The sequence below is a fragment of the Scyliorhinus torazame genome, chromosome 19 (genome assembly GCF_047496885.1).
Source record: "Scyliorhinus torazame isolate Kashiwa2021f chromosome 19, sScyTor2.1, whole genome shotgun sequence".
Classification (NCBI taxonomy): domain Eukaryota; kingdom Metazoa; phylum Chordata; class Chondrichthyes; order Carcharhiniformes; family Scyliorhinidae; genus Scyliorhinus; species Scyliorhinus torazame.
This window is the reverse complement of record NC_092725.1, coordinates 93,975,597-93,999,236: the sequence shown is the minus strand read 5'-3', so window position 1 is coordinate 93,999,236 and position 23,640 is coordinate 93,975,597. Positions and strand designations below refer to the sequence as shown.

Genomic DNA, 23,640 nt, shown 5'->3' with positions numbered 1-23,640 from the left:
AATATGTGTGTCGATCCACGCTGAGGCGTTCAAAGGGGCGAGAGGCCTTCACAAGGAGCACGCAGTCCTGCCAGTAGAAGTGCGGCTTGCACTCCGCACAGACCTGGCAGTCCTTGGTGATCATCCTTACTTCCTCGACGGAGTAGGGCAAATTTTGTGCCTTAATGAAGTGGTACAACCGAGTGACCCCTGGGTGACAAAGGCTGTCATGCAGGACCCAGAGTTGGTCTACCTGTGCGCTGGCACATATACCTCGGGATAGGGTATCTGGGGGCTCATTGAGTTTGCCAGGGCGATACTTAATCTCGTAATTATAGGTGGAGAGCTCGATTCTCCACCGCAAGATTTTATCATTTTTGATCTTGCCCCGCTGTGTGTTGTTGAACATGGAGGCTACCGACCGTTGGTCAGTGAGGAGAGTGAATCTCCTGCCAGCCAGGTAATGCCTCCAATGTCGCACAGCCTCAACGATAGCCTGGGCCTCCTTTTCGATGAATTTCGGAGGCATGGAGGGTGCGGGAAAAGAATGCCAGGCAGGCAACCTGCCTGCCTAGTTGAGGGTGGCGGCAAGGGTGATGTCCGATGCGTCGCTTTCTACTTGGAAAGGAAGTGTTTCGTCTACAGTGTGCATTCCAGCTTTGGCAATATCAGCTCTGATCCGGGCGAGAGCCTGTCGGGCCTCGGGCGTCAGGGGGAAATGAGTGGACTGTATGAGTGGGCGGGCCTTGTCCGCATAGTTTGGGACCCACTGAGCGTAATACGAGAAGAACCCCAGGCAGCGTTTGAGGGCCTTGGGGCAGTGGGGGAGGGGGAGCTCCATGAGGGGGCGCATGCGGTCGATATCGGGCCCCAGAACTCCGTTCTGGGCTACGTAGCCGAGGATGGCTAAGCGGTTTGTATGGAACACACACTTCTAGTTGTACGTGAGGTTGAGGAGAGTGGCGGTGCGGAGAAATTTAGCGTGGTTGGCGTCGTGGTCCTGCTGATCATGGCTGCAGATGGTCACATTGTCTAGATACGGAAACGTGGCCTGCAAGCCGTACCGGTCGACGATTCGGTCCATCTCCCTTTGGAAGACCGAAACCCCATTGGTGACGCCGAAGGGGACCCTAAGGAAGTGATATAACCGGGTCTGCCTCGAAGGCAGTGTATGGCCGGTCCAATTTACGGATGGGGAGCTGGTGGTAAGTGGATTTCGGTTCTGTGCAATCTGGTTAACCATGTCAGATATGCGTGGGAGGGGGTACGTGGTGAGCTGCGTATACCTGTTGATGGTCTGGCTGTAGTCCACGACCATTCGGTTTTTCTCCCCAGACTTAACCACTACCACTTGAGCTCTCCAGGGGCTGTTGCTGGCCTCGATGACTCCCTCCCGAAGCAACCGCTGGACCTTGGACCTGATGAAGGCCTTATCCTGGGTGCTGTACCGTCTGCTCCTGGTGGCGACGGGTTTGCAATCTGGAGTTAGATTGGCAAAGAGGGAAGGAGGATCAACCTTTAGGGTCGCGAGGCCGCACACAGTGAGGGGTGGTAAGGGTCCGGTGAATTTAAGGGTCAGGCTCTGAAGGTTGCACTGAAAGTCCAGGCCGAGGATAAGTGCAACCCAGAGGTTAGGGAGGACATAGAGGCGAAAACCGTGGAACTCTACGCCTTGGATTGTGAGCGTGACCGTGCAGTACCCCCGGATCGCTGCGCGATGGGATCCGGAGGCCAGGGAGATAGTTTGATTGGTAGGGTGTACCTTAAGGGAGCAGCGCCTTACCGTATTCGGGTGTACAAAGCTCTCGGTGCTCCTGGAGTCCAGTAAGCAGGAGGTCACATGGCCGTTGACTTTCACGCTGGTGGATGCGTTGGTCAGCGTATGTGTACCGGATTGGTCGATTGCCATGGATGCGAGCCGTGGTTGATCGTCGGGTAGTGAGGAGGCCGTTGAGTTGGGGTCCTGAAACGCCGTTGGTATCCATGTGCTGCGGTTTGGACAAGATGGCGGCACCCGGAGGTCCTGGGGATTACAAAATGGCGGCACCCATGGAACGCACGTTGCGGGGCTGGAGCAAGATGGCGGCGCCCATGAAACGCACGTGTTGTGCAGGGGAGAAGATGGTGGCGCCCATTGCTCACACATGGCCTGGGGAGGAGAGGAGGAAAGCGGCGCCATTGTCCGTGACCGGCGGGGGTGGGGGGTGGGGGCGACTGCGGCCGCTGAGCGGGCCTGGCACACCGCTGCATAGTGGCCCTTATTCCCGCAGGCCAAGCAAAGGGCAGCGCGGGCCGGGCAGCGTTGGCTGGGGTGTCTTTGCTGGCCGCAAAAATAGCATCGGGGTCCCCCGGAGATCACTGGCTGGTGCGTAGCGCAGGCGTATTGGGTGGGTAGCGCCCCCGCTGGGGCGGCTGCTTGTGGGGCCCATGAAGTGTAGGAGGAGTGGGCCGCGCGGTTGGGGGCGTAGGACTGGACATTGTGCAGGGCGACCGTCATGGAAAGCGCTAGTGTTTTAGTCTCTGCGAGGTCGCGTGTGGCCCCTTCTAGGAGCCGCTGCCTGATAACATCAGCCCCAATCCCAATTACAAAAGCGTCCCGCATAAGGAGATCTGAGTGCTCATTAGATGTAACGTCCTGGCAGTCACAGTCCTGAACTAGTGGGATCAGGGCCCTCCAGAAGTCCTCGATTGACTCACCAGGTAGTTGAGTACGCGTTGCGAGCGCGTGTCTGGCGAAGAGCGTGTTCGTCTTCTACTCATAATTTTCTTTGAGTCGAGTCATGGCATCAGCATAATTGGGTGCATCCTGGATCAGCGGGAAGACTTTAGAGCTGAGTCTGGAGTACAAGATTTGAATCTTCTGAGCCTCTGGAACAGGGGTCAGCGCCGTGTTGATATACGCTTCAAAACAAGCTAGCCACTGCTGAAAGTCCTTTCTGGCGTCGCTTGCGTGTGGATCCAGCTGCAGTCGATCTGGTTTAATTCGGAGGTCCATCTTCTGAATCTGATACTAATAAATTGAGGCACACTCAATTTGACTGGAGACGAAGTTGAATTCAAACTGAGGCTTTATTGGTATCAGATGTGTGGCCTCCCACAGCAGCTGACGAAATGGCTGCGAGCTGGAGGCCACGCATATTTTTAACCTGGCTCCTGGGCGGAGCTAGCATGCAGGGACCCAGGTGAACCTGTAGTGCAGGTTCTACTATACAACCCTAATATCAGAACACAGTGGTTTACCACAGTGTGGCACTACCACCGTGCTAAATGGGATAACAGATCTAGCAGCTCAAGACTGAGCACCCATGAGACGCTGTGGGCCATCAGCAGCAGCAGAATTATTCAACCACAATCTGCAACCTCATGGCCCAGCATATCCTCCACTCTGCCATTACCATCAAGTCAAGGGATCAACCCTGGTTCAATGAAGAGTGCAGGAGGACATGCCAGGAGCAGCAGCTAAACGATCCCACAACCAACAGGCCAGATCTAAGCTCTGCAGTCCAGCCACATCCAGCCGTGAATGGTGGTGGACAGTTAAACAACTCACTGGAGGAGGAGGCTCCACAAATATCCACATTCTCACTGAGCCCAACACATCATTGCAAAAGATGAGGCTGAAGTATTCGCAACAATTTTCAGCCAGAAATTCTGAGTGGATAATCCATCCTTGCCTCCTCTGGAGGTCCCCAGAATCACAGATGTTGGTCCTCAGCTAATTCGATTCATTCCATGTGATATCAAAAAATGGTTGAAGGCACTGGACACTGCAAAGGCTATGGGTCATGACTATATTCTGGCAATAGTACTGAAGATTGAACTTTCCACGCCCCTAGCCAAGTTATTCCAGTACAGCTACACCACTGGCAATTTACCCAAGTGCATGGAAAATTGCTCAGGTGTGTCCTGTACACAAGAAACAAAACAAATCCAACCTGGTCAATTGTCACCCCAACAATTTACTTTCCATCATCACTAAAGTGATGGAAGGGGTCATCAACAGTGCTATTAAGTGGCACTTCCTCAGCAATAACCTGCTCACTGACGCTCAGTTTGGGTTCCACCTGGATCACTCAGCTCCTGACCTCATTACAGCCTTGGTTTAAACATGGACAAAGGAACTGAATGCCAGAGATGAGGTGAGAGTGACTGCCCTTGCCATCAAGGCAGCATTTGACCGAGTATGGCAGCAAGGAGCCCGAGCTAAACTGGAGTCAATGGGAATCAGAGGAAAAACTTTCTTCTGGTTGGAGTCATACCTGGCACAAAGGAAGATGGTTGTGGTGGTTGGAGGTCAATTATCTCAGCTCCAGGATATCACTGCAGGAGTTCCTCAGAGTCGTGCCCAGGCCAACCATTGTCAGCTGCTTCATCAATGACCTTCCTTTCATCATGAGGTTAGAACCAGGGTTTGGCACCATTCACGACTCCTCAGATACTGAACAAGTCCATGCCCAAATGCAGCAAGACTTGGACAATATCCAGTCTTGGGCTGACAAGTAGTAAGTAACATTCACGCCACACAAGTGGCAGACAATGACCATCTCCAACATAAGAGGATCTAACCATTGTTCCTTGACATCAATTGGCATTACCATTGCTGAAACCCCCAATATCAGCATCCGTGGATTACCATTGACCAGAAACTGAACTGAACTAGCCACATAAATACTGTGGCCACCAGAGCAGGTCAGAGGCTAGGAATCCTGCGGCGAGTAACTCACCTTCTGATTCCCTAAAGCCTGTCCACCATCTACAAGGCACAGGCCATCTAAAGGAGTGTGACAGAATACTCTCCACTTGCTGGATGAGTGCAGTTTCATCAACACTCAAGAAGCTCAATACCATCTATGTTTGCTACCTACTGGTTTGCTACCCCTCCCACACACACATTCAATCCCTCCACCACCAACGCACAGTAGCAGCCATGCGTGCCATCTACCAGGCGCACTGCAGAAACTCACTAAGGTTCCTTAGACAGCACCTTCCAAACGCATGACCACTACCATCTAGAAGGAAAGGGTAGCAAATACCTGAGAACACCACCACCTGCAAGTTCCCCTCCAAGCCACTCATCATGCTTACTTGGAAATATATCGCCGTTCCTTCATTCTCACTGGGTCAAAATCCTAGAACGCCCTTCCTAACAGCACTGTGGGTGTACCTACACTTCAGGGACTGCAGCGGTTCAAGAAGGCAGCTCACCACTACCTTCTCAAAGCAATTAGGGTTGGGCAATAAATGCTGGTCTCGCCAACGATGCCCACATCTTGTAAATAGGCACACTCACATTCACTCTCAGACACACACACACTCACAGACACATTCAGGCACACTCATAAACACATATGCGCACACCTTTTCACATGTCATTACTTTCACACTCAAACACACAGACATATTGACATTCACGTTATTTCACGTCCATATATATATACATACAATTCTTATACCTTCTCATTCTCTTCACATATATCTGAATGGGACAAGAAGCAGTTCAGTCACATGATGCTGCTGTAATTATATGTTGCCAGTGGAAAGTCCCTTCATTTATTTGCTGATGTGTGATATTTGACACGTGCAGTAAATGCATGGATTAATGGCACTTTCTATTTGAAAGTCAAGCGAGTGACATTTTCAGTGACCAACACTTCCCCCACCAATTACACTGAGCTCACAAGAGACGAGATATTTACACCAGCATTGGGAAAATGTGTATTGTTTTGTCACAAATGAATCCACAAATTCTCCATGCTGGTTTGTAAAGAGTGAGATCTTGTGATGCAGTGTCGCTACCTCTGAGCAAGAGGCTCCAGGTTCAAGTCCCACCCCAGCATTTGATGACCGAGGAAGGTGTGTTCATAATGTGGCAGAACACACCTGCAAATCCTCCCAATAAACCTGATGACAGGTGGTAAGGGGAGGAGAGTTTCTTGGTCAACCACACTGGAGAAGGCAATAGTGAACCACCACAATACATTGCCCAGCACAATCATGAACCCACCTAATAGAAGTCGCTGGTCACCAATTTTTTCTTAAGGCATGGTGCCTGGAGGAGAGGATATGAAAAGATTTCAAGCTAAATTATTTTCTTCCCAATGTCTATATGTTCAAAATATTTAATTTCTTTCGCTAATTCTTTCTGCATCCTTTAGGAGCCTGTGCTTTTGGACTCCCCCTGGAAAATTGGCAACCCAACTCCGACATGAACAGGAACCCCACGTATCAGGAAATTCACTTGCCATTGCAGCGTTACACCTTCAATCCGGTAAGAAACTTGACAAAAAAGATGGTTCTTCAGCTTAGGTGTATGAGAGGAAGTGTAGGACAGGGTGGGGTGGATAGAAAGAGAGAAAGTGAGAGAGGGAAAAACCTGTATTTCTATAGCATCTTTGCTGACCTCAAGTCATCTCATTGCAGCCAATGAAATATTTGTTTGAAGTGTAGTCACTGTTGTAATGTAGGAAAATTGGCTGCCAATTTGGGCTCAGCAAGCTCCCACAAACTGTAATGTGATGATGACCAAATAATTTGTTTATCTAATGTTTATTCGGAACATAGGGGCCATTCAGCCCATATGATCTAATCAGCCACTTCAATGCCTTTTAACGCACACTATCCCCATAACCCTTTATGTTACTGTTAATCAGAAATCTGTCAATCTCTACTTTAAACATGCTCATTGACTGAGCTTCCACAGCCCTCTGGGGTAACGATTTCCAAAGATTCACAACCCTCTGTGTAAAGAGATTTCTCCTCATCTCAGTCCTAAGTGGCTTTCCCATTCCTTTGAAATTGTGCCCCCTGGCTCTGGACTCCACAACCAGGGGAAACATTTACCAGCATCAACCCTGTTTCAATGAGATCACCTCTAATCCTTCAAAACTCTAGTGGTTAGCACTGCTGCTTCACAGCGCCAGAGATCCAGGGCGGGATTCCCTCAGCCCATGCCGGGCCGGAGAATTGCCGGGCCGGGCGCGAGTCGCATGACGCCGCCCCGATGCTGGTCCGCCGATTCTCCAGCTAGCGGAGAATCAGTGACATTTACGCCGGCTCGGTCGGCGCGGCGCCGAGCGGCCGCGTAAAAAATCCGAGTCCCGTCAGCGGCGTCCATGTGTGGTCTTACCCCACGGAACCACGCCGTGCATTCATCCAGGGGCGGTCTGGTGGGGGAGAGGGGGGGTCCGACCCTGGGGGGGCCCTGCGCTGTGGCCTGGCCCGTGATCGGGGCCTACCGTTCGGCGGGCTGGCCTCTCGGGCCAGGGGCCTCTTTTTGCTCTACGCCGGCCCCTGTAGCCCTACGCCATGTTGCGTCGGGGCCGGACCAGAGAAGGGAGCCACCACGCATGTAAGCAATCATGACGGTCGCACTGCCCATGCGCGCATTGGCGTCGGCTGAAATGCGCATGTGCAGACCTACGGCGCCCATCTGAAGCTGGTATCGACAGCTGGAGCGGCATGGGTCGCTCCAGTGCCGTGCTGGCCCACTGTAGGGGTCGGAATCGCTGCTCCTGGGAGCATGTTGACGCTGTCGTTAACGCGACGGCATTTTCAACGGCGTCAACACTTAGCCTCAGGATCAGAGAATTTCCGCCGCCAGTTTCGATTCCGACCTCTGACTGTCTGGAGTTTTAACTTCCTCCCCATGTCTGTGTAGGTTTCTTCCAGGTGCTCCAGTTTCTTCCACAGTCCAAGATGTGCAGGTTAGATGGATTAGCCATGCTAAATTGCCCCAAATGTCTAAAAATTGGGTGTGATTCTCTGCCGGGATGGGCCGAGCGGGCGCATACAAAATCCGAGTGCCGCCGCCGCCGTCCACATGTGACCATACCCGGCGGGATCTTGGCATGCATCCATCTGGGGACGGCCTGGTGGGGGGAAGGGGGGTCCGATCCCAGGGGGTCCTCTGCTGTGGCCTGGCCCGCGATCGGGGCCTACCGATTGGCAGGCCGGCCTCTCGGGCTGGGGGCCTCATTTGCTCCGTGCCCTTCCCTGAAACCCTACGCCCTGTTGCGTTGGGGCCAGCACGGAGAAGGGAGCCACCGCGCATTGGCACCGGCTGCAATGCGCATGCGCAGACCCGCGGCGCCCATCTGATGTCGGTACCGGCAGCTGGAGCGGCATGGGTCGCTCCAGTGCCGTGCTGGCCCACTGTAGGGGTCGGAATCGCTGCTCCTGGGGGCATGTTGACGCTGTCGTTAACGCAACGGCATTTACAACGGCGTCAACACTTAGCCTCAGGATCAGAGAATCCCGCCCCCAGTTTCGATTCCGACCTCTGTCTGGAGTTTTAACTTTCTCCCCATGTCTGTGTAGGTTTGCTCCGGGTGCTCCAGTTTCTTCCACAGTCCAAGATGTGCAGGATTAGCCATGCTAAATTGCCCCTAAATGTCTAAAAATTGGGTGTGGTTACAGGGATAGAGCAGGAGATTGGGTTTAGGTAGGTAGCTCTTCCGAAGGATTGTATAGACTCGATTGGCCGAATGACTTCCTTCTGCACTGTAGGAATTCTAGGATTCTAGAAAACAGTTTCCCCAATCTCTCTTTATAAGACAGTCCCGTCATCCCCGGAACAAGCCTGGTGAACCTTTGTTGTGCTCTCCCTCTATGGCAATAATATCTTTTCTGAGGTAAGGGACCAAAACTGCATACAGTACTCCAGGTGTCGTCAACCATGAGTCTATATAATTGAAGCAAGACTTGGGGCGGGATTCTCCGTGAATCCCGCCCCGCTGGCTGCCGAATTCTCCGGCCCCGGGGATTTGGCGGGGGCGGGAATCGCGCCGTGCTGTTTGGGGGCCATTGGCACGGCTCCCCCGGCGAATCTCCAGCCCGCAATGGGCCGAGTGGCCGCCCATTTTCGGCCGGTCCCACCGGCGTAAATTACAACAGGTAGTTACCGGCAGGACCTGGCTCCACAAGTGGCCTCTGGGGTCCTCGGGGGGGGGGGGGGGCGGTGCACGGAGGGATCTGGCCCTGGGGGATGCCCCCATGGTGCCCTGGCCCACGATCGGAGCCCACCGATCCGCGGGCAGGCCTGTGCCGTGGGGGCACTCTATTCCTCCACGCCGGCTGGTGTAACAGTCTGCGATGGCTGGGGCGGAGATGAACCCCCCTGCGCATGCGCTGGGATGATGCCAGCACATGCTGGCGCTCTCACACATGCGCCAACTCGCGCCAGCTGGCGGAGGCCCTTTGGCGCCGATTGGCGTGGCGCTAAGCCCCGGCGGCGCAACGCAAACCACTCCTGCGCCGGCCTAGCCCCTGAAGGTGCGGAGGATTCCGCACCTTCGGGGCTGCCCGACGCCGGAGTGGTTCACGCCACTCCTTCGCGCCGGTTTACAAAGAATCCCGCCCCTCGCCTAATTACTTGCTGCACCTGCAAGTTAGCCTTAAGTGACTTACGGACACCTAGGTACCTTTGTACATCTATACTTTCTTACCTTTTCTTACCCTGGGGGATGAAGTTGAGGGGTAAATATTAGCCAGGACATTGGTGAGAACCACTTTGAAATGGTAACCTTTAGATAATTTCCTCTGAATGGTAGAATACCATAGTATAAGGCCTCATCCAAAAGACAGCACCTCTGACAGTGCAGCACTCCCTCAGTACTGCCTTGAAGTGTCAAATTTGATTGTATGTTTGAGTCCTTGGAGTGAGGGTTTGAAGCCACAACTTTCTTACTCGGGGGCAAGAGCACTACCCACTGAGCCAAGACTGGCATTACAACACTGAGTTTCACTTTAACAAAAAGTACCTTATTGGATGTGAGACACTTTGAGACAGCCATCCTATGATCTAGCTAAAGTTTGAATCTCTTTTGGATGAAATGCTTGATGAGATTATACTCTGTTAATTCCATGTTAGGTGAAGTAGTGGTTAAATTACTGTTATTACCTTTTGTGATTCCAGTGTGGACATTCGATCAATGCTGACTGTGTGTACTATCCCTGTTACTCTCCGCTGCCAGACTTCAGTCCCACTTTGCCTCCAGATTACATGATCAGAGGTTTCAACAGTGACAAGAGTAAGGATTTACCTATCACAAACACAACACAGGCATTACCACATGGCTGGAAATGTCCGTGAAACCCTAAATTCAACTTTGCTTTCTCTGTATTTGTGTTTTGCAGGGAAGCGGAAGGTGAGGCTTTTCCAGTTTCTCTTTGAGATGTTGGAAGATCCAGGAATGAGGCACTGCATCTGGTGGATTCAACCATTTCGAGGCCTCTTCCAGTTCTCTTCCCAAAATAAGGAAAAACTGGCCGAGATCTGGGGCAGAAGGAAAGGCAACAGGAAGACAATGACTTACCAGAAGATGGCTCGAGCGTTGAGGAATTATTCGCGCACTGGTGAGATCACCAAGGTGAAACGGAAGCTCACTTACCAGTTCAACCAGCAGGTCATCAACAGGTTACAGGGAGGCAGCAGGAGATCCTTCAATTACTCCTTGACCAACTGAGCTCTTTTGTGAGGGGCTCGCTCATCTCAGGGAGTCAGTGCACCCAGTAGCCTTCCAACTTACACTGCCACTTTTCCAATGTTGAAAGGCGTTATATAAATGCAACTCCTGCTCCAGGCGTACAATCCCCCGGGATATTTGCGCTCTTCCAATTCTGACCTCTTGTGCATTTTAATCGCTCCACCTATGTGGTCGTGCCTTTAGCTGCCTGGGTTGTAAGCTGCAGAATCCCCTCCCTTAAGTTCTCCACCTCACTCTCTCTCTCCCCCTCTCTCTCATCCTTTAAGACTCTCCTTAATACCTACAGCTTTTGCTTCTCCTAATATCTCTTTATGCGGCTCCATTGTCCAAAAGCATTTCTGGAAAGCATCTTGGCATGCTTTACTATGTTAAAGATGCTTAAAAAGAACAGCAGCAACTTGTATCTATAAAGATTATCAAATGCTTTAATTCAGTGCATATGGAAACCTATTTCCTTTGATGGTGAGAGAGAACTCAACAAAAGTTGGAAGAAATGGCTTCACATGAAGGATAGCTGAGTGTGGAATGCTTTGTCACAGCAAGAGAATAATGTAAAATTGGATAAGTCTTTGAAGCATAAGAAGGTACAAAGCTAAGGAACTTGAACAGGGTAGTAGGATTGAGTGCTACACTGTTAGTGGGGCTGTGTATTGGATGAAGCATTAAATATATCTTTCATCTCAGGTGGGTGTAAAAGATCCACAGCAAAGGGGAGTAGTGGCGTGGTAATGTCACTGTACTTGTAATCCAGAGGCCCAGGTCAATGCTCTGAGGACGCAGGTTCAAAACCCACCACAGCAGCTGGTACAATTTAAAATCAATTATTAAAATTTGGAAAAGCCAGTCTCAGTAATGGTGACCCATCTGGTTCTCTGATGACCCTTTAGGGAAGGAAATCTGCTGCCCTTACCTAGTCTGGCCTCAATGTGATTCCGGATTAACTCAACAATCCTCTGAAATGGCCAAGCAAGCCACTAAGTTCAAGGGCAATTAGGGATGGGCAACAAATGCTGGCCCAGCCAGTGACCCCCACATCCCATGGAAGAGTACATTTGAAAAGGTACTAGTCAAAATTTATCAACTAACATCACAAAAACAGATCATCTGGTCATTTATCATATTGCTGTTTGTGGCAACCGATTGATCAGGTATTGGTTTCTGTGCTTGCAACTTCAAAATGTGTTCTTTTTCTTTCTTTCTACTAATGAACCAGTCATGGAATTGCTCATATTAAGTCACAAGATGTCCCAAGTTTATTCATGGGGAATAAGTGCAAGTTCTTTGTTTTCTTTTCGGGTTGTTCTCACAGGTGTGTTGACACAGACTTAACAGGCCAAATGGCATCTTGTGCCGAGAATGTCCATTGATTTGGAGCACCCCCTCACAGTGATAGGGAAGTTTCAGAATAACAGAACCTCAGAGGCTTTGGATGCAGACCTCCGCTACAACTGTTTACACTCCAGACAAATACGCACATCAATCTTTATCATCTGTACATCCCAACAGAGCACTGCATTCAGAAAGACAAGGGTCAAAGATGGGGGTCATTATTTCTCCAGCCAATGGTTACTTTGCATGTGGTTTAGGCCTCAACCATGGCTCAGTGGGAAGGGCCTTTGTTAGAAAGTTGTGGGTTCAAGCTCCACTCCAGAGTTCTGATGTTAACTGGGGCAGAGTTGGGGGAAGAGGGCAAGGAGACAGCAGAAGGTTGATTGGCAAACGTGAAGCTCAATCCAAAACATCAACTTGAGGCAGGAGACATTTTAACTCCCCGACCTCGATTAAATAGGTTAGCCCTGAACCCCAGATAGATACCCTGCTAATCGTGCATCATTGGGGTAGTAGGCTGGGGTTAGAGCAGGAAGTCAAAAGGAAATGATCCATGGCAAGATGCATGACTGGTGGGTGGTGGAGAGTGGGAGGGTCGGAGATGATTGCAGGTGAAGCACACAGGGAAATTGTCTCAGCCCTCTTCCGAGCCCACTTTCTTGACAGCATTGCAATTCCTTCGCAAGGCTGATACCAGGTGCTGCCCTTGTCCTAAGGGGCGTGTTACCCAATTGGAGGGTGAGTACTGCGGGTGCACTGCACTGTAAATGGGTCAGCACTGAGCGAGTGCTGCAGTGTCAGAGGGACAGTACATAGGGAACATTACACAATTGGAAGATCAGTACAGAAAGAGTGCTACACTGTCAGATGGTCAGTTCTGAGGGAGTGCCGCTCGGTCAGAGTGTTAGTACTGAGGGAGTGCTGCTGTGTCATAGAGTTAGTAGTGAGGGAGTGCTACACTGTCAGAGGGTCAATACTTAGGGACTGCTACACATTCAGAGGGTCAGTACTGAGGGAGTGCTGCTCTGTCAGAGAGTCAGTACTGAGAGAGTGCTACACTGTCAGAGTGTCAGTACTGAGGGAGTGCTGCCCTATCAAAGGGTCAGTACGGAGGGGGTGCTTCACTGTCAGAGGGTCAGTACTGAGGGAGTGCTGCACTGTCAGAGGGTCAGTAGTGAGCGAGTGCTGCACTGTCAAATGGTAAGTACTGAGGGAGTGCTGCACTGTCAGAGGGTCAGTAGTGAGGGAGTGCTGCACTGTCAGAGGGTCAGCAGTGAGGGAGTGCTGCACTGTCAAAGGGTCAGTACTGAGGGAGTGCTGCACTGTCAGACAGTCAGCAGTGAGGGAGTGCTGCACTGTCCGAGGGTCAGTAGTGAGGGAGTGCTGCGCTGTCAGAGGGTCAGTAGTGAGGGAGTGCTGTACTGTCAGAGGGTCAGTAGTGAGGAAGTGCTGCACTGTCAGAGGGTCAGTAGTGAGGGAATGCTGCGCTGTCAGAGGGTCAGTAGTGAGGGAGTGCTGCACTGTCAGAGGGTCAGTACTGAGGGAGTGCTGTACTGTCAGAGGATCAGTAGTGAGGGAGAGCTGCACTGTTAAATAGTCAGTACTGAGGGGACGCTGCACTGTCAGAGGGTCAGTACTGAGGGAGTGCTGCACTGGCAGAGGGTTAGTAGTGAGGGAGTGCTGCACTGTCACAGGGTCAGTAGTGAGGGAGTGCTGCACTGACAGAGGGTCAGTAGTGAGGGAGTGCTGCACTGTCAGAGTGACAGTACTGAGGGAGTGCTGCACTGTCAAAGGGTCAGTACTGAGGGGGCGCTGCACTGTCAGAGGGTCAGTACTGAGGGAGTGCTGCACTGTCAGAGGGTCAGTACTGAGGGGGTGCTGCACTGTCAGAGGGTCAGTACTGTGGGAGTGCTGCACTGTCAGAGGGTCAGTACTGAGGGAGTGCTGCACTGTCAGAGGGTCAGTAGTGAGGGAGTGCTGCACTGTCAGAGGGTCAGTAGTGAGGGAGCGCTGCACTGTCAAAGGGTCAGTACTGAGGGAGTGCTGCACTGTCAGAGGGTCAGTAGTGAGGGAGTGCTGCACTGTCAGAGGGTCAGTACTGAGGGAGTGCTGTACTGTCAGAGGGTCAGTTGTGAGGGAGTGCTGCACTGTTAAAGGGTCAGTACTGAGGGGGTGCTGCACTGTCAGAGGGTCAGTACTGAGGGAGTGCTGCAGTGTCAGAGGGTCAGTACTGAGGGAGCGCTGTACTGTCAGAGGTTCAGTAGTGAGGGAGTGCTGCACTGTTAAAGGGTCAATACTGAGGGGGTGCTGCACTTTCAGAGGGTCAGTAGTGAGGGAGTGCTGCACTGTCAGAGGGGCAGTACTGAGGGGGTGCTGCACTGTCAGAGGGTCAGTAGTGAGGGAGTGCTGCACTGTCAGAGGGGCAGTACTAAGGGGGTGCTGCACTGTCAGAGGGGCAGTACTGAGGGAGTGCTGCACTGTCAGAGGGTCAGTACTGAGTGAGTGCTGCACTGTCAAAGGGTCAGTACTGAGGGGGTGCTGCACTGTCAGAGGGTCAGTAGTGAGGGAGTGCTGCACTGTCAGAGGGGCAGTACTGAGGGAGTGCTGCACTGTCAGAGGGTCAGTACTGAGTGAGTGCTGCACTGTCAAAGGGGCAGTACTGAGGGAGTGCTGCACTGTCAGAGGGGCAGTACTGAGGGAGTGCTGCACTGTCAGAGGGTCAGTACTGAGTGAGTGCTGCACTGTCAAAGGGTCAGTACTGAGGGGGTGCTGCACTGTCAGAGGGTCAGTAGTGAGGGAGTGCTGCACTGTCAGAGGGGCAGTACTGAGGGAGTGCTGCACTGTCAGAGGGTCAGTACTGAGTGAGTGCTGCACTGTCAAAGGGGCAGTACTGAGGGAGTGCTGCACTGTCAGAGCGTCAGTACTGAGGGAGTGCTGCACTGTCAGAGGGTCAGTAGTGAGGGAGTGCTGCACTGTTAAAGTGTCTCTGGCACTTGTTTTACTCCATGGAATTTGATCTTTAAGAGAGGTATTATTTTTCAACTTGTTGCTAAAAAATATAATTAGCCCAGATGTTTGCTGACAATCAAGTTTAACACATCCTAACCAGTTTTAACTGACTGACCTCAGAGCCTGTGTCTTGTTGTATAAAGCTGAGTTTGATCCATTGCAGAATTTGTCCCCCAGTGTTTAATTTATTTTGAATATTGTTGTAAGGAAATGAGCTCTCAGGAGCAAAGTGACTTGTGTCTAATTGTCCATTTCATTTGGACAAGCACAAGTACAGCTAAATGTAAAAACTCAGACATCACCTTTGCAAAGGCAAATTTCACTGTAAGCGATCATGAGTTTAAAAAATACAAATGTCAGAAGGGATCTGAAAAGAGGGATGAATGTTGAGGATGCAAAAAAAAATAAGAACATTCGAATTAGGAGCTGGAGGCGGCCAGTTGGCACTTCGAGCTTGCTCCACCATCCAGTTAGATCAAGGTTGTTTTTGTACCTCAATTCCATCCTCCTCCATAATACTTAATTCCTTTTGTGTCCAAAAATTGGCCCCCTCCCCGTGCTGTAGATTCCCCAACCTGGGGAAAGCATCCTCCCAGCATCAACCCTGTCAAGCCCTTTAAGAATTTTATATGCTTCAGTAAAATTATTCTGATCTCTAAGGAATGTAGGCCTGGTCTACTCAATCTTAAACTAGTGATGCATTTTCAGCATTTTTCTGTGTTTTGTTCCTCCAAAAGGGGTAATTTTACAAACTGATGCTCTGAGGCAGGAACTTGAACAAGTGTGAGAGTTATTCTCAATGCAGCCTTGAGCACCCCTTGGGTGTCACCCCCTCTTAAAATGACTGCAGTGAAACGGAATTGAAGTCCTGAAGTGTGTTCCCACCGGGGATCTGAACACAGTACAGTGCAGAAGGAGGCCATTCGATCCATCGAGTCTGCACCGATCCACTTAAGCCCTCACTTCCACCCTATCCCCATAACCCAATAACCCCTCCTAATCTGCACCAGGATTGACGGCTTGTACAATTACTGCTGTCGTCATTTTGCACCATGTCTTCAGCCCGTGTGCTTGGGGCTCGGCAAATACAAGATGTGATGCACAAATATAATCGGAAATTATGTTTGAAATTGCAGAATCTCTGTTGTTAGGCAAAAGGATTAAATCAGAATGGGCTGATGTCAAGACACAAGTGATACTTTTCGGGTACTTATAGAATTCGGTTAGCTGTTTAACACATATTTCTAAAAATAATTCTTGGGATGTGAGCATCACTGGCATTTATTGTCCATTCCTAATTGCCCTCGAGAAGATGGTGGTGAGCTGCCTTCTTGAGCCGCTGCAGTCCATGTGGTGTAGGTACACCCACAGTGCTGTTCTGGAGTTCCAGGATTTTGACCCAGCGGCAGTAAAGGAATGGTGATATATTTCCAAGCCAGGATGGTGTTTGGCTTGGAGGGGAACTTGCTGGTGGTGGTGTTCCCAGGTATCTGCTGCCCTTGTCCATCTAGGTGGCAGAAGCCACAAGTTTGGAAGGTGCTAGTGAAGGAAACTCAAACTCATTGCAGTGCACCTTATAGATAGTACACGGTGATGGAGGGAGTGAATGGGTTGCCAATCAAGTGACATGCTCTATTTTGGAGTGCACACTGCTTGGTACCAAAGAGGATATAAGCAGGTTCAGGTTCTTGTTTTGTATGAGAAAGCCCCTCTCGCTGATGCGGCATAAACGCTACCCAAACATTTAAATTGGCTGCAAATAAATTTGAATAGAGCCAGAGGATAGACTTTTACATCTGGTTTTGCATCGTATTAGATCTATGCACTATCCAGGGGCCAGGAGGTAACTAGGTAATTGCCTGAGGAACATAGACAGTCAGACTTGATCCAATGATTGGCTGTGCAGTAACATGTTGGAGTCCCAAAACAGAACTTTAGCAGTTGCCCCCTCCCCTGCCCCCATCCCACACACCAGACAAGTAGCCTCCTTGGCATCTCACAGTATCAAACCCAAACAGCATGTTGAGACCAACTCCAGGGAATCTAAACACTCCTCGTCCTGGAGTCAAGGCAGCCCTGAAATCCAGATTTAAATTGCTGCCACCTTCACTATCACCAGAGCTGCAAACTGAATTCAAATCATTTGCTTCTGCCAACCAGGGCAATGTTCATCTGAAAAAGAGGAATTAAAGCTTGTGTCATTTTGAAAAATTCAGCTACATTCCAGCTTTGCAGATCTAAACTATTAACTTTGGACTTTCTAATTGACTGAGCGCTGTAAAATGTACCACTGATTTAATTGTATATACTTGTACTGATTTAAAACCCAATGGTAAAATAATAAATTCCTTTTCAAAATATGAGTGTTGAAGTTTGTGTGGAAACAGACCTAACCTGACCAGATTAACAAGAGCTGCTAACCCAGATGAGAACAATGCCACAAATCTTGTCAATGTGTTAGTGGGTAGCACTCTCCCACGCCTCTGAGTTAGAGGATTGTTATTTCAGTTCCATTCCAGAACTTGAGGCCATAATGTAGACTGACACTCCCAGCCAGCGACTGAGGGATCATTATTGGATGTGCCGGATTTCAGATGGGACATTAAATTGAGGAAACATCTGCTCTCTCTCAAGTGGATGTTCAAGGATCCCATGATCCAGACATAGTGGCACAGTGTTTAGCACTGCTACCTCACAGTGCCAGGGACCTGGGTTCAATTCCGGCCTCGAGAGACTGTCTATACGGAGTTTGCATTTTCTTCCCGTGTCTGCATGGGTTTCCTCCGGGTGCGCCGATTTCCTCCCACTGTCCAAAGATGTGTAGGTTAGGTGGATTGGCCATGCTAAATTGCTTCTTAGTGTCCAGGAATGCACATTTTAGGTGTGGTTAGGGTGTTGCAGGGATGCGGGGGAGTGGGCATACGTAAAGTGCTCTTTCAGAAGGTGGGTGCAGACTCAAAGGGTCGATTGGCCTCATCCTGCTCTGCAGGGATTCTAATTCAAAGAAGGGAAGGACGGTGTCCCCTATGTCCTGACCAATATAAATCCTTTAACCAACATCGCTAAAAAACAGAGGACGCTATTCTCCCAAATGGGAGCAAAGTCCCCTAGCGAGCACGTTTAGCCGCGTGTTTCTCAGCAGTGCAAAGAAACACATGGCTATTCATCGCGACTCGCATTGAATAAGGGGTCTGAATGGGGAACGCGCGGCCGAGGCCACACATAGCCACGTTTTGTATAGTGGGGAGCTCCGCTCGCCGGACCTCACCATTGTAAGAGATCGGAACACCATTTTTAAATCTCCAATCTCCAAGGCCCCCAAAACAATCCCCAAGCTACCCCCAGCCCAAACACAATATGGGAGGGACCCCGGCCTACCCTCCATATTCCCCCCAACACCCACATGGGGCAACCCTGGCCCAATCATGCGCACTGTTGCTAACTTTCTCCTTGGTTCAATTGCTCTGTTTTATTACCTTTGCTCTCGAGTCGCCAGGTATCTTTATGATACCGCCACGAGGTTCAAGTCCGAGTAATGATCAATAACCCAATACACTGATTAGTAAGATTCAAATCAAAGCACATTTATTATACACAGTAATCGCTACTCATGCACAAATTCTACGTCTAAGCTACTTCTACAACTAACAGGCCTATACTTAACTTCGGACTGGCTCACCAGGTCAGGGGAACAAATGGCCGTTCGTTCGGGTTCTGAGTCTGTTGGATTCGAAGTTGGTGCGGATTGGCAGCTAGGAGCGCCTATCTCGTAGCAAGCGTTGAATTAAGACTTACTTTGTTCGGTGGTCACTGCGCCGGTCACGGTCAATGTTGGTTCGTGTTGCTGGGTGACCCGGGCAGGACGAAGAGGTGAAGTGGGCTGAAGAGAGACTGATTTGAACTTGGGGCTTAACTCTTATAGTCCCCAGGGGCTTCCCGCCTTTCGGGGCGGACCCTGTACCTGGTCCCAAGTGATTGGACTTTGTCCCAATCGCTTGGTTCGATTTCTCCAATACTGGAGCGGTTCCCTGATCGATGGGCGGTCTTGAGGTGCTCGTTCACCTCCATTGTGTTGGCTACTGCTGGCGCCGAGGAGTCTGGCTTTGCTTTGTGTGTCCAAAATGTTACTTATTGTTCCCAGGGTTGCTCATCAGTATGCAGATGGCTGCTACATTGTTTTGCTGATGGTCGCTGGTATCGATGTTGTCTGGCCTTTGCAGAGGTAAATACAGAGCAAGCCTGCAGCTGCTGGTTTCTGTCTATGTTGGCTGACTTTCCCATCAACCTTTGCCGTTCGCCATTTTAAATCGGGAGCTGGCCAATTTAGATGGCTGCAGCACACAGAAAATGCCAGCTTAGCACCCTGGCTGTGCCCATGCCATCTGTGCACCATGGCAATGTCAGGCTGGCACTACATTGGCACTGCCAGTGTGCCAGGCTGGTACTGCCAAGGTACCCAGGTGGCACCAGAAGTGCCAGGGCACCACCTTGCCCAAAGGGCTTGCAGCTGGGGACCTCTGATCCTCTGGGAGACCCCCATGAGTGTTGTTCCATCTGGTCCCCTTTTGTGGGGACCAATGCTGAACGGCACTCACCCGAGGTCTCTGAGGGGAAGGGGATGAATCCCAAAGTCTCAGGGATTTTGGGAATCTACACATTGGAGGGAGGCTAGCTGCCTTACTCCAATATGCAGATTTGCTAAAAAGTGATCCTGCCCATTGTGACCGGGATTCACATCACAATGTCTCGAAAAATTGTGTTGAATCTCGCGAGGCATTGCAATACGGTTTGAGCTCGGGAGCGAGGTCTCCCGGCTTCCAACGGCCAAGCTGCTTTTTGGGTGCAGCATGGCTGTTGGATCGCGCCCAGATTATCAGTTCATTTATCAAATTGTGTGATCTTGTTGTGCACAGTTAGCTGCTGTGTTTCCTACAGCAGTGACTACATTCCAGGGAAAGTGCGCAGTTGGTTGTAAAATACTTTGGGACATCGTCAGATCGAGAAAGGTGCCACAGAAATCCAAGTTTTCCACAAAAATTGGCGGCATTCGTCACGACCACCACAGAATTTAAGTCTTTCCATTGCACCTTTAGAGCAGCTGCAGTTTCAGATTAGCATTGGCTCCTAACTCACAGCATGTCTGTAGCAGCTCAAATCTGAGAATAGTCCTGAGAATGGGAGGTCAAACCCACCACCGATCTGAAAAAAAGATTGCCATCACTAAAAGTGAGCATAATGTCATAATATACACCAGTATATTATGGTGCAGACACACACACACACTGATGGACATGCAATGGGACCAATCAGCATACACAACACCGCAGCCGATCACCAGTGAGAGCACACGCACTATAAAGACAGGAGACAGAGAGTTCCCGCTCATTCTAGTAGCAGCCAGCTCGGAGCACTGAGCTCACAGCCTGCAACACAGAAATTCATCATGTGCTGAGTGCATCCCCTGGTTAGGACTAGGCAAGGGTCAACAGTTAAAGCTGGTATTGCATTTACCCACAGTTCAATATGTTAATATAGTTAACCTTATAATAAAATAGAGTTGCACCACTTCCAGTGATGGGGACCTGTTTGTGATCCAGAACACCCAACACATCATGGTACAAGGAGTGGTTGCATACTAGCACTTCTGAGACCCAACTGCAACTAATCAGCATTCCGGCATCCTGAAGTATGGAGAACATCAACCCACCGCCGCCACTCCGCATCGCCAGGAATCTCGGGGTCAATTGGAAGATTTTTAAACTGCGCTTCCAGCTCTTCCTCGAAGCCACGGACAGGGAGAACGCCTCGGACACCAGGAAGATTGCTCTGCTCCTCTCCACTGCCGGGCAACACGCCATCCACATCTTCAACTCCCTCACATTCCCAGACGACGAGGACAAGACAAAGTACAAGACGGTTCTCCTCAAACTCGATACCCACTTCAGCATAGAGGTCAATGAAAGCTTTGAAAGATACCTGTTCCAGCAGCATTTGCAGGATAAGGACGAGCCTTTCCAATCCTTTTTAACACACCTCCGCATCCTTGCACAGTCCTGCGGCTACGGGCCCACCTCCGACTCCATGATACACGGCTAGATCGTATTTGGTGTTCTGTCGGACCCCCTGCGTCAGCAGCTCCTCAAAATTAAGCAACTCACCCTAGCGACTGCCATCGAGACCTGTGTCCTGCATGAAAATGCCACCAGCCGGTACTCCCACATACAGGCGGCTGAAACGGCGCGGCAAGGTCCCCACGAAGCGGAACGGGTCCAAACAATTGAACACCTCCAAGGCTGCAGCCTGGATGAGGGCAGCCATTTCACGCGCTTTTCACGGCCTCCCGCGCTTGTACGCGCCAAACGAGGGGACGGTGACGTGGAGGAACATGATGCGCAGGCACGCACCACGCAGGACCGCACCGCGCATGCGCGGTGGCGCAAAAAGCGTACTGACGTCACGACGTGCGGCAACTGTGGCTCCGCCCATTTAAAGCGGCAATGTCCTGCAAAATCGCGGCAATGCCTACGATGTGGCAGACTTGGCCACTATGCTGCCTGCTGTTGAGCAGCTCAGCCTGCCAATTCGCATCACTTCAGCCAGCCTCGCAGGAACGTTTGGGCAATTCAACGCACGTTTACCGAGTCCGATTCCGACTTCCCGCAGATCAGTGACACCGAGGATCCGAGGGAGCCTTTTCGAGTCGCTGTTATAACAAAGAACGGGCTGTCCCCGAATCAAAACCACCAGCCGCTGTCGGTGCACAGCATTGATCCAGATGACGAGTGGTGTGCCACCCTGACGGTCAACCAGAATTCGTCGCCCACCTCCGAGACTTGACTTATGAGTTTTACAATGTTGGACTCTTTGATCTGTTCTGTTATCCTGTTTCATCGTTCCAGTAGTTTGTATATAATGTTCATTTCGTTGTTGGTGTGACACCCTATTTCTCGGCACCAGGCACCTTCCTGTGTAAATAGATTAGCCTCATGTACATAGTCATGTAAATAACACACACACACATAGTCAGGTACATTCACTACATGATATTTATGGTCGGGCAGGCACATGTTCTTTATATAAAAGGGGGGATGTCATAATATACACCAGTATATTATGGTGCAGACACACACACTGATGGACATGCAGTGGGACCAATCAGCATACACAACACCGCAGCCAATCACCAGTGAGAGCACACACGCTATAAAGACAGGGAACAGGAGAGTTCCCGCTCATTCTAGTAGCAGCCAGCTCGGAGCACTGAGCTCACAGCCTGCAACACAGAAATTCACCATGTGCTGAGTGCATCACCTGGTTAGGACTAGGCAAGGGTCAACAGTTAACGCTGGTATTGCATTTACCCACAGTTCAAGTATGTTAATATAGTTAACCCTATAATAAAATAGAGTTGCACCACTTCCAGTGTTGGTGACCTGTTTGTGATCCAGAACACCCAACACATCACATGAAGTTATTGAAAAGAAAAACCCCGCCTGGTATACCAATGTTCTTTAGCGAAGGGAATCTGGACACGCGTGTTTCCTGTGTGACACCATTGTGGCTGAGTCTTAACTGTCCTTTAAAGAGGACCAGAAAACCCTTTAGTTATATGTCAGCTGATGTTTGCAAGAAGGAGAACAAAGACAGGTTTAAAAGACAGATCTATTGGAGAAGCTATGAGAACAATATTGCGAAAGGAAATCATGCTACATTGCAAAATCTCTAGCGTCACTGATTGGTTCAGGCTGTGATGCTTTTTGTAATGAAAATGCGATGTTAGAAAACTCTGAGCTTGGGGGAAGCAAAGAAGCTAATTCAATTTAATTGACAATAAAAATCAACAATGTTGTTAAAAATCAGTTTTTTCATTGTTTATGTATGTTTAACCAACTGCAAAAATGTTGTCAATGTCTTAGTGTAGAGATATGAATCTCTGTTAATGTCCTTAGGCTGGATTCTCCGCAGCCCTGCGCCGAAATCGTTGGCGCGGGGACGCAGAATCGATCTTTACACGGGAATCGTAGCTGGCACGTCTCCCGCGATTCTCCGGTCCCCAGAGAATCGCTCGCGCGCAAATTACGCGGCGTGGCTGGGCAGCCATTGACAGAGGCCCCCCCCCCCCCCCCCAGTGATTCTCTGGGCAAAACTGGCCGGGTTCCCGACGGCGTGGCTCTAACCACGTACTGCCAGTCGGAAACCTCGGGTGACAGCTGCGGACTTAGTCCGCGGCCGCCCTGGTGGGGGACGGTGGGATCGAGCACCGGCGGGGGGAGGGGTCTCCTGTGCGGTCGGGGCAGCGATCTGGCGACTCGGATCCCCTGGGCGCGTGCCATCGCGGGGGGGGATCTTGCAGCTGCCTCCACGATCCGAGTCCGCCATGGCGCATGGCGCAGCCTCTGCAGGCTGCCACTGTGCGCATGTGTGGACCCCCGACAGGAGGTGCGGGGGTCTGTATTTGCAGCCAGAGCTGCGAGAAGCACTCCAGGGCCCTGCCAGCCCCCTGCAGGTAGAAGAATCACTGTAAATTTTTATATGGAAAGTCTGGCGTGAAACACCAGTGTTTTTACCCCGGCGTGGGGACATAGCCCCATTTTTGGAGAATCCAGCCCCTTGTGTCTGAGTGCCTCATTGAATGGTGGAGCAGACTTGATGGGCTGAATGCCTATTTCTGCACCCAGGTCTTATGGTCGACCAGCACACTCCACTTATATCTGTCAATTTATTTGTGTCTATGTATCGGTATTTGTATGTCTGTGTATTGGTGTATGCATATCTGTGTATGCCTGCTGGAACTACAACAGGTTAAAGCGCACTTAGCTGCTCTGGAAAACTTTGTTGA

General features: G+C 50.5%; 1 protein-coding gene across 1 annotated transcript in view; it reads left to right on the top strand.

Annotated features, from left to right (window-relative positions):
- LOC140396319 (transcription factor Spi-C-like) overlaps positions 1–17,159 on the top strand; it is a 32,477-nt gene extending 15,318 nt beyond the window's left edge. The window contains exons 3-5 of the mRNA XM_072484805.1: positions 6,135–6,247; positions 9,893–10,007; positions 10,114–17,159. Of these exons, the coding sequence (XP_072340906.1) occupies positions 6,135–6,247; positions 9,893–10,007; positions 10,114–10,442 (557 nt within the window). The 3' untranslated portion in view covers positions 10,443–17,159. The remainder of the gene's footprint in view (positions 1–6,134; positions 6,248–9,892; positions 10,008–10,113) is intronic.
- Positions 17,160–23,640: the final 6,481 nt, after the last annotated feature.